Genomic DNA, 9,918 nt, shown 5'->3' on the forward strand with positions numbered 1-9,918 from the left:
CTTAGTTGTGGAGGGCGCAGCTAGCTCAGCTCCAAGTCCAGTCACCGTCTGGCTTCCCGTCAGCAGCTCGTGGCCTCTAAACTCAAGGTGCTGTGTGACAATCTTAGTTGTGGGTGGGCGTAGCCACCATCCCCTGCAGGAGTCAAACCAGCAGCCTCGTTAAAAGTGCATGCTCTATTCACTAAGCCATCCGGGAGGCAGCTTAGCTCAAGATGCTGAGTTCAGTCTTAGTTGCGGGTGGGCATAGCCACCATCCCATACAGGAGTAGAACCAGCAGCCTTGTTGTTAAGAGCGCATGCTCTATCCCCTGAGCCACCCAGGCGGCAGCTCAGCTCAAGGTGCCGAGTTCAGTCTTAGTTGCGGGCAGGCATAGCCCACCATCAAACAGGCAGTCTTGTTAGGAGCACGTGCTAAACCATCCTGCCACCTGTTGGCAGCTCAGTGGCAGCTCAGCTCGGGCGCAGCTCACTGGCCCATGTGGGAATCGAACTGGCGACCCTGTTGCTCGGAGCTCGTGCTCTTGAGCAAGCTCTTAACCAACTGAGCCACTCAGCCGACCCCTCTGTTTTGTCCTTAAGGTTGGCTCTTAGAGTATGTCCTGCTCTGGTAGAAGGGCAGGTGGGTGCTGGGGGCACAGGAGAGAGTTGTGGGTGTGAAGGGCATGGACGCCCAGGCACTGCTGGGAGGGTTGGTGTTGGGGGACAGCAGGGATGGCTTCCTTTAGCCTGAGAAAGTGAGCCCAGAGCACTGGGCTCGGCCCACTGTGCTGGGATGACGCAGGCACTTCTGCCTGCTCCCCTTTGCTCCTTGTCACCACCCGACAGAGAGAAGCCAGCAGGCAGCAGGGTGGGAGGTCTGAGGAGAAACTGAAATGCTCTTTTCTCTTCCCTTCACTTTTTAGTGGATCAGCAAGCTCTGTTATCACTCTACCTCAGATACATTTTCAATCTTTTCTAATACAACCCAAACCCCCAGTCACCCCCATAGTCCCCCAGACTGCAATAATCTTAACAAATCTCAGCTTTCTCTTTGTCCTGTCTCTTCACAACATAGTCGTCTTTTAAAAATGTAAACAGATGTTGTTACACCGCACTTGAAACCGTTCCTCGGCTCTCCTTCCTCCTTCAAGGCCTCGTCCTGCCCTACAAACCCCGTTATCTCTAGGCCTCCTCCACAGGCCTCCCCTGACCGATTTCTCCTCAGCACCTTTTTTGTGTTCGTTCAGCGGGCTGCGCTTCTTCCACCCCAGGGCCTTTGCACTGGTTGCTCCTTCCACCTAGAATTCTCCCTTCTAGTCTTCATCGTTCCAGCTTCTTGTCATTTAGCTCTCACCTTAAATGTCACCACCTCCGAGAAGCCTTCCCTGACCACCCAGACCAATGTAGCTCCCCATCGTGCTTTTACCACATCACTCATTTATTTTGTTGCATGTATTTGAATTGTCTTCTCTTTGGATGTCAGCTCTCTAGAATAGAAACCTTGTCTGTCTTTGTTCATTGCTTCTTGTTTGTTCATTGCTCTATCCCCAGTGATTAGAATATTGCTTGTCGGGTTTCCTGTATATTTATTGAATGAATAATTAGAAACGTGACATTTTGCACAAATTTTACTTCTAGAATTTCTTAAAACAGATCTATCTGCTATTGTTATCTCACATGTTTCTTCGTTATAGGTAGATGTTCCCCATTTAGATGCTGAGGCAAAAAATACTTCATGTACTTTCAGTTCCCATATCTTTTCATTTTCAACAGCTTTTCCATTTGTACTTGACTTAGTCAAGGAAACGATTTCTTTTTTTTTAAGTACTGTTTTTTAGAGCAGTTTTAGATTTACAGAAAAATTTCTCAGAAATTACAGTTCCCAGACCCCAGGCTTATCCGTCTCCTGTTAGCATCTTTCATTGGTGTGGTGCATTTGTTATAACTGATGAAACAATCATGATTCATCATTATTAACTAAGGTCCATAGTTGACGTTGTTTTACTCATTGTCGTACATCCTGTGGGTTTTGGCAAATGCATAATGTCATGTATCCGCCTCGATAATAGCACCGAGAATAGTTTCACCCCCTAAAAATACCTGGCAACCACTGACCTTTCTGCTGTCTCCATAGTTTTGCTGTTTCCAGAATGTCATAATGTTAGAATTGTACTTTGGCTTCTTTTATTCAATAAATGGATTTAAGATTCCTCTTGGTGGCTTGAGAGATCATTTCTTATCACTGAGTAATATTCCATTGTATGTGGATTTAACATAGTTGGTTTCTCCATTTACCTATTGAAGGACGTAAAAAAAGTGGAAGGACAATTTTTGACAGTTATGAATAAAGCTACTAAACATTCAGTACAAGTTTTTGTGTGGAGATGTTTTCAACTCATTTGTATAAATACCTAATATTTTCTCTTACTGTTTATTGCCTATTTTGTTTCTTCAATGCCTCTCCCATAAGCTCCAGAAGGACAGTGATTTTTTGGGGGGTGGGGGGTGGGGATGGAGGTAGGGATGGACTATTTTATTCACTGATAATATCCCAGACATGCACTGCGGTGCCTAACATTGCAGTAGGCACTCAGGAAATATTTGACAAAGTCTTACTTTTAAAAGTATCTAGTACCTAAGATAACACAAAGGAAATGCATTTATTTCTAAGTTTGTTTTTAATTAATGATCCACTGTTTTTTTGTATGTGCAGAACTTACAAATGTTTATTCACAAGAGATATTAGCTTCTAAGAAATCCTGCCATTGTTAAGAAAGTAGGCAGTGCAGAATTCGGAAGTTGTAGTTTTTTTAACTGCATTTCAAATTTAGGCAGAACCTACTGAGTCTGGTATAAAAGAAAAAAAATCTAACACATTTTTTCCCCCACCTCCTCCCACTCATAGTTCTTGCACTGTAGTTTGTAATATTATTTCTTAGGTTGACAAGGTTTATAAGTTAAATTTTATACTGTTTCTATAATTGCATTAATTGATTATCCTTAGTCCTGTACTGAAATGGATCCCTGATCATCACTCGTCTTATCATTCTCCCTTTGTCCCTTCCTGAATTTCTCTTGGTTTTCTTCTAGATGGGCTGGATTTGGTCCTTCAGTAGTGGCTGTGTGCATGTTCTTTGTGTGTGTGTGTGTGTGTGTGTGTGTGTAAGACGGGCTCAGTAATTAGGCTCTAGAGCTTTGTTTACTTTTCTCATCAAGTTTTTATGTTTGTGTAGATTTGTTTACCTCTTATATGTCACTTAAAACGTATCTGTGCAGTCTTGATAAATGTTTTTATGTTTTAAGAAATGTTCATATATCTGACCTTATTGACCCTACTTGGTAATGTGTGTGTATATTTTTAAATGTAGTTCTAAATGGAGCACCTGGATTTATAAACTTGTGTGATGCTTTGAATGCCTGGCAGCTGGTGAAGGAACTCAAGGAAGCTTTAGGCATTCCAGCTGCTGCCTCTTTCAAGCACGTCAGCCCAGCAGGTAAAACACTGGGCTCTGGAACACTCTGAAACTGTTCGAAATGCACTTCTTTTTCATTTTAAAAAGAATCTAGAAGTTCTAATATAAGTATAGACATTCTATGAAGTCTGAAACCACTTTTGTCAAGTCTGTTAACACTTTCAATATGATCACGTGATAAAATCTGATAATAAAATAACATGTTATTTATATATACATAATTGTGTAACATTGGAAGATCAAGAAATAGATTTTTTGTAGTGGAAACATGAAATTTAGAAAAAAAAAAATGAAATGACTTAATGCAGTATGACTAAATACTTTTCCACATGGTTTAAAATGGAACTGAGTAGAACTTAAGAAGCTATTCTTGGGACACTTCATCTGTAACTTTTCATAGCCATTGTATGAGATACCTTTTTACTTTTTAAGGCTCCACCTCTTAGTCACTTATATCACCAGATCTGCTGAGAGTCCAACATGTAAGTTCTCGGATATTTATTTGATGTTAAAACGACAAGCGCAGGAAAGAAATAAACTGTGTGGTATCAAGCAGGGTGGAGAGAGTGATTAATGAAGTAAACTGGCTTCATACACGCACCTGGTGCTGGCCAGCCTCAGACACGTGGCTCTGTTTTCAGAGTCCAGAGAGAAGAGATTTCCCCCTGCACACCTTCCCCTGCAGCTGTATTTTTGGTGTTTAATGATCTGGTCAAACAGATTTTTGTTTAATTTGGCACAGGTGTTAGAAATTACGCTGCATAGACTAGGTGGTAAGAAAAATGTTGTCTTGATTTAGTAGTTGACAAGTATTAGTAACTTGAGATTTATGGTTTCTTTTATGGTTTTGTATACCAGGTGCTGCTGTTGGAATTCCACTTAGTGAAGACGAGGCCAAAGTGTGCATGGTCTATGACATGTATAAAACCCTTACACCCATATCAACTGCATATGCAAGAGCAAGAGGTCAGAAGATAACAGGGCTTATTGTTTTTTAACAGTAAAAGCAATATTTTATCTAAAATAGAATAAAATGATAATATCTTTGTTTCACTCTTAAGATTTCACAGTATCTTTAATTTGTTTTTTATTAATACTTCAGAATGATTATATGAGTGCCTTGGAATAGATTTGTTTGTAAAAGTATGCATTGGTATTTTAATGTAATAAATGGAAACATAATTGGAATCTGGTGCATGTAGTTTCAGATTAGGCTATTGAATGCATTTGGATTGCTTAATGTATGACTAAAATCGTATGGTTAGTCTAATTTTGGTTAGAATTATATGTTTCACAAATATCTAGTTTGTGAATTTAATAACGTATGAATATTATTATCACATTTATGGAAAATAACGAAGATTATTCAAAACCTGATATCATAGTTTACCTTCTACAACAGGAATTAGCAAACTGTGGGCAGAATTCAGCCTGCCACCTATTTTTTTGTTGATGGTTTGATTGGAACAGGGTCACGTTTCTGTCATTTATTGTCAATGGCTGATTTCGAACCACAACCACGGAGTCCAGGGGTTGCACCAGAGACCATGTAGCCACAAAACCTAAAAAATATTTACTGTCAGGCTAGGATAGTAAATGCCGAGTGCTGCTCTAAAAGGTAAAATTAAAGAATTCTTCCTCGCTGATTATTTCAGTTAAATGACTTATAAATTAATCTATTATTTAAATCTTATGTAAACAATAACATTAAATTTGAGAATTGGATTTTATATGATCACATTGACTTTTTCTAAACACTATCTTTTTCCAATTTGTGATAAATACCTCATTTTAATGTTCATTTACAGGGGCCGATAGGATGTCTTCATTTGGTGACTTTGTTGCATTATCTGATGTATGTGATGTCCCTACTGCCAAAATTCTCTCCAGAGAGGTTAGTGGACATTTATGTATCCTGATCCGAGTTTAATGCAGTCAAGCTTTATTTGTTCATAGTGTTCATTGAAACTGTATCCTATAATATTTATATTTCTACCATCTTTAAAATAGGTTTATCATTTAGAATGTTTCTGTTTTATGTAGAACATGAATCTTTGACTGAATTGTAATTTTGAGATTTAGTGAATTAATGTTTCAAATGGATATTTGGCTGTTATGATAAAGTTTAAATTTACATAGTTAATTCTTTTAAATTTTCTAGTAGTTGTTATCTTAATGCCCAAGTTTCTATTTCCGAAGAACAGAGGATGCCATCTTGGAAAGTGATATAATAAAGAACTTTGAACCTTCATGGGTCTGTCATGAAAGAGACTGTATAATAGGAGGAAATATTATAAACTACTCTGAAAAACCAACTTCCATCAGCTGAGTACCACACAATCCAGAAAAATCTGGTGGTGCTGGGGTGGAGAGACTGACAGAATAAAAAAGAAGGTATCTGGGAGAGAAGACAGTAGGTAGTAGTGAAGGCTAACGGGACATGTGGTTGGGCAATACATAGTTGCTTTGGGGATTCTTCCCGTGACCGTGACCACCCCAACTGCCTTGGAGCTGACAGCAGGGCTGTAGGTTATGGCGCAGGGCCTTGGAGTATCAGCTATAGGACTGTTGTATCTTTAGTTATAAGATATTATAAATCTCAGATTTAACCTGATCCCTGTGTCTTGCTGTTGAACAACCTGCCTGAGGTCATGTAGCCAGATCCTGGCAGAACTGGCTCCAGATGTGCTCTTCCTAGTGAAAAATACCACCCCGTGAACAGAAGAGTAAAAAATCACTTTTCTTTCTAAGTCATATTTATTAGAGTGAATCATAGTTAAAATTGAAACGAACAACCAAAAACTTTGAAAGGANTGGGAGCCGAACCGCGGCACTGCTGCTCAGAGCTGGTGCTCCCAAGCGAGCTCTTAACCAGCTGAGCCATTCAGCCGGCCCAGAAGTTGAGTTTTTGATGACAGCTAAATTCTTCTTTTAGAGTTGTTGTCTGTAACCTGTATCCCTTTATGAAGACAGTGGCTTCTCCAGGTGTGACTGTTGAAGAGGCCGTTGAGCAAATTGATATTGGTAAGTAGAAAAACCATTTTTGAAGACTAAGAGGAGAGGATTATTTAAATTTTAAATGAGATTTTGTTTTGAAATTCACTGTTGAGGAAGTAGGAAATAGTTACTGCTCTGAGGTTGTATTTTGGGATGACTGTAATTCATCTATATTTTCTAAGCTATCTCTCTCTGTACAGATTCATCTGGGTTATTTTTTTCCCTCATTTTTTAAGCCATGAATTAAAGTTAAAGCATGTGTACAGTGACTATATTTGAAAGACGTCAAACTGATAGGAAAAACAAATGGTCTTTTGTTCTTCAAAGGGGGAGTAACCCTGCTGAGAGCAGCAGCTAAAAACCACGCACGAGTGACCGTAGTGTGTGAACCAGAGGACTACGCAGCCGTGTCCACAGAGATGCAGAGCTCCGACAGTAAAGACACCTGCATGGAGACTAGACGCCAGTTGGCCTTGAAGGTGGGGGCGCACTTTTATGCAGTGTTTGCAGAACGAAACAGTGCTCAGTCCTCACTACCTTACTTTGTCCACCGAGGCTGTACTTAGAGCCGCTATCCTTTTTTTACAAAGAGACCAAATATTAGAGGCGTATTCTCTTAAAAAGATTGAAAGAGAATTGGAAAGGGAATCATTCTCTGCACTGTTTCGTGTTATTTGGTGTCTTCCCTGCGTGGGGGTGTATGTAGGTCGAGGGGGTGTTGCTGTGTTTGTCCTACCTACCACCCTCTGGTCCCCACTTTAGGAAATGCTGCTGGTGTTTCACAGAACTTACACTTTTTGTAGGCTTTCACTCATACGGCACAATATGATGAAGCGATTTCAGACTACTTCAGGAAACAGTATAGTAAAGGAATGTCTCAGATGCCCTTGAGATATGGAATGAACCCCCATCAAACTCCTGCCCAGTTATACACGCTGAAACCTAAGCTTCCCCTCACAGGTAAAGGCTGAGTGTTCAGTGGCACGGTTTATTGAGTCTGGGGGGGTACCTTCAGTTTAAAACAGCCAGTGGTTTCCAGGAATATTTTAGTTGACTGCTTTGTAGAACGGACAAGGAAAAGGCAGGTCATAAGCTCAAAAAAAAATTACCTGTGAGGGTATATTGGTTTTGTAACATTTGCTGCTAAATGTCATAATATGTTAGAACCTGTTTAAAATCTAGTTTGCTTTATATGCAGTGAATTGATTCTTTTCCTTTGCTTGCTATTAGTCCTGACCTGATCATTAACTTACAGTAATAGTTCCCGCTGGAGTTAATGAAAATATTTAGATTTTTATGTGTGAAAAGACTTTATCATGATTCAAACTTTATAAGAATCACAGTGTAACTTTCAAAGTGCTTTACTTTGTTCATTCATCTGAGACAATGAATTGCATGTCAACTAAAATGGTGAGACACATGTGCATAGCTAACTTACCAGTTACAATAAAAATTGGCAGAATAAAAGGGTGTGGTGCTAAGAATCAGGCAAGCCATTTACTTAAGGGAGCACATAGATTAATGGAGCTGGCAACAGTTATGTGAAAATTCCTTTTACATTTAGCTGCTTAAGAAAAGGGGAATCAGGGACTGATAAAAAAGGTTTTCACATATACCAGCTAATCTTATTTTTTTAACTATGTGTTTGGCATTCTTAATTAAGCAATGTGAGAGGCTTTAACTTGAATGCTGACACTATATTGGAAAGAAGTACCTTATTCTGACTTGTTTTTGAACTAATCCTTTAACTTTGTTCAATTAGGAATCTTGGCTCGTAATATCCCAGAAGATAACGCTGACATGGCCAGACTTGATTTCAGTTTTGTAAGGTAAAAAGTCAAAGTTGAATTTTTAATACTTTCAGGATCAAAGGTATAAAGATCAAGTTTAGCATTAGGTTTTATTTCCTGAGTGTTCACTATGAACACTTATTGAGTTCCTTATGTGTGATGTTGTGCCTGTTAGCATTTTGGTTTTGCCAAGTTTATATTACCAAAATAGGTACTTAAACTAAAAACAACCTTTGCTTTTTTAGGAAGTTATGATCTAAAGTTTAGTACATACAAGCAACTTAGTTATTTGCATAAAGACAGTTCATTGTTTTTTTTTAATATATGTAACAGCGTTATTCAAATATAATTCACATACCATATAATTCCCCAATTTAAAATACACAATTCAGTGGTTTTTAGTATATTCAGAGTTGCTCAGACATCACCACAGTTAATACTAGAACATATTCATCATCTCCTTTAAAATAAACAAACAAAAAATATCTGTTAGCATCCATTCTTTATTTTGCCTAACACCTTTTAGCCCTAGGCAACCGCTAGTCTATTTTCATCTCTGTAGGTTTACCTACACTGAATATTTCATGTCAGTGGAATCCTGCAATTTGTGGTCCTTTGTGACTAGCTTTTTAGCATATTTTTAAGGTTCATCCATTTTATAGCATATATCAGTGCTTCAATTGCTTATTGCTGTAAAATAATCCATTGTATGGGTATGCCCCATTTTATTCATCTGTTCCTCAGTTGATAGACATTTGGATTGGTTCTCCTTTTTAGATGTTATGAATAATGCAGCTATGAACATTCATGTAAAAGTTTTTTGTGGACAGATATTTTCATTTTGGGTATATAGGAGTGGAATTCCTTGGTCATGTGGTGACTATGTTTGACCTTTTGAAGAAATGCCACAGTTTTCCAAAGTGCTATATCATTTTACATTCCCTATAGCAGTATATGACTCTAAATACCCTAGGTAAAGTGGCCACATTCCAAAAGGATGATGTTCTCTGTGGCCTTGCATTTTATCTTTCTGCTAAGCTTTTAAAAAGCTTTTTGATGGCTTGATAATATAATGGGTAGCTAAGGTTACCCAGGCAGCAACATTATAATATGATTTAGAGGGAATAATGTGTATTGAGAGCGCCTGCTGACTAAAACCACTTCTGTTTACCTATGCTGTGCAGTAGTGGGAGATTCTGACTTTTCAGCATAATTTTTTAGAGTTCCAAACTGTGAGGCTCACAGATTACATTTTAGATCTTTAGGGGTTTTGGTCATGTTACTAGCTACTGACTTATTTTTTCCTAGATAGCTGTAAACCACAGAAGTTGAGTTTTTTGTTATTTTTAAAAATATTTTATTGGGGAATTGGGGGGAGGGGAACGGCGTTGGGGAATCGAGGAAAGGAAACAGACAGATAGACAAATTGCTGTTTTGTTCTTCAGTCTAGTTGTGGAGGATGTCGCTTTACTGGCCCATGTTGGTATGATCATTGTGCTCTTCCCGGGTGAGGCAATCGGTCACTGGTCATTGGTCGGCCACTCACTGCGACTCACAGCAGCTCTCGCCTGCTGCCAGCCACTCACACTGGCTGCCAGCCACTCATGTAGCTCATGGCAGCCCACTGCAGCCCCGCTGCAGCCTAAGTCATCGCAGGCGACTCACAGCAGCCCACCTCC

The 9,918-nt window shown here is 39.2% G+C and overlaps 1 protein-coding gene and 1 long non-coding RNA gene across 2 annotated transcripts in view; both read left to right on the top strand.

The window, feature by feature from the left end:
- Positions 1 to 9,918, top strand: part of ATIC (5-aminoimidazole-4-carboxamide ribonucleotide formyltransferase/IMP cyclohydrolase) — a 49,115-nt gene that overhangs the window by 8,576 nt on the left and 30,621 nt on the right. Inside the window, exons 5-8 of the mRNA XM_019638194.1 lie at positions 6,388 to 6,476; positions 6,777 to 6,928; positions 7,253 to 7,409; positions 8,212 to 8,273. Of these exons, the coding sequence (XP_019493739.1) occupies positions 6,388 to 6,476; positions 6,777 to 6,928; positions 7,253 to 7,409; positions 8,212 to 8,273 (460 nt within the window). The remainder of the gene's footprint in view (positions 1 to 6,387; positions 6,477 to 6,776; positions 6,929 to 7,252; positions 7,410 to 8,211; positions 8,274 to 9,918) is intronic.
- LOC109380524 (uncharacterized) lies at positions 3,321 to 5,406 on the top strand. The gene is made up of 3 exons (XR_002123520.1): positions 3,321 to 3,473; positions 4,311 to 4,418; positions 5,261 to 5,406. It is a non-coding gene; the product is annotated as an uncharacterized LOC109380524 (long non-coding RNA).

This window comes from Hipposideros armiger, unplaced genomic scaffold (genome assembly GCF_001890085.2).
Source record: "Hipposideros armiger isolate ML-2016 unplaced genomic scaffold, ASM189008v1 scaffold_38, whole genome shotgun sequence".
NCBI lineage: Eukaryota > Metazoa > Chordata > Mammalia > Chiroptera > Hipposideridae > Hipposideros > Hipposideros armiger.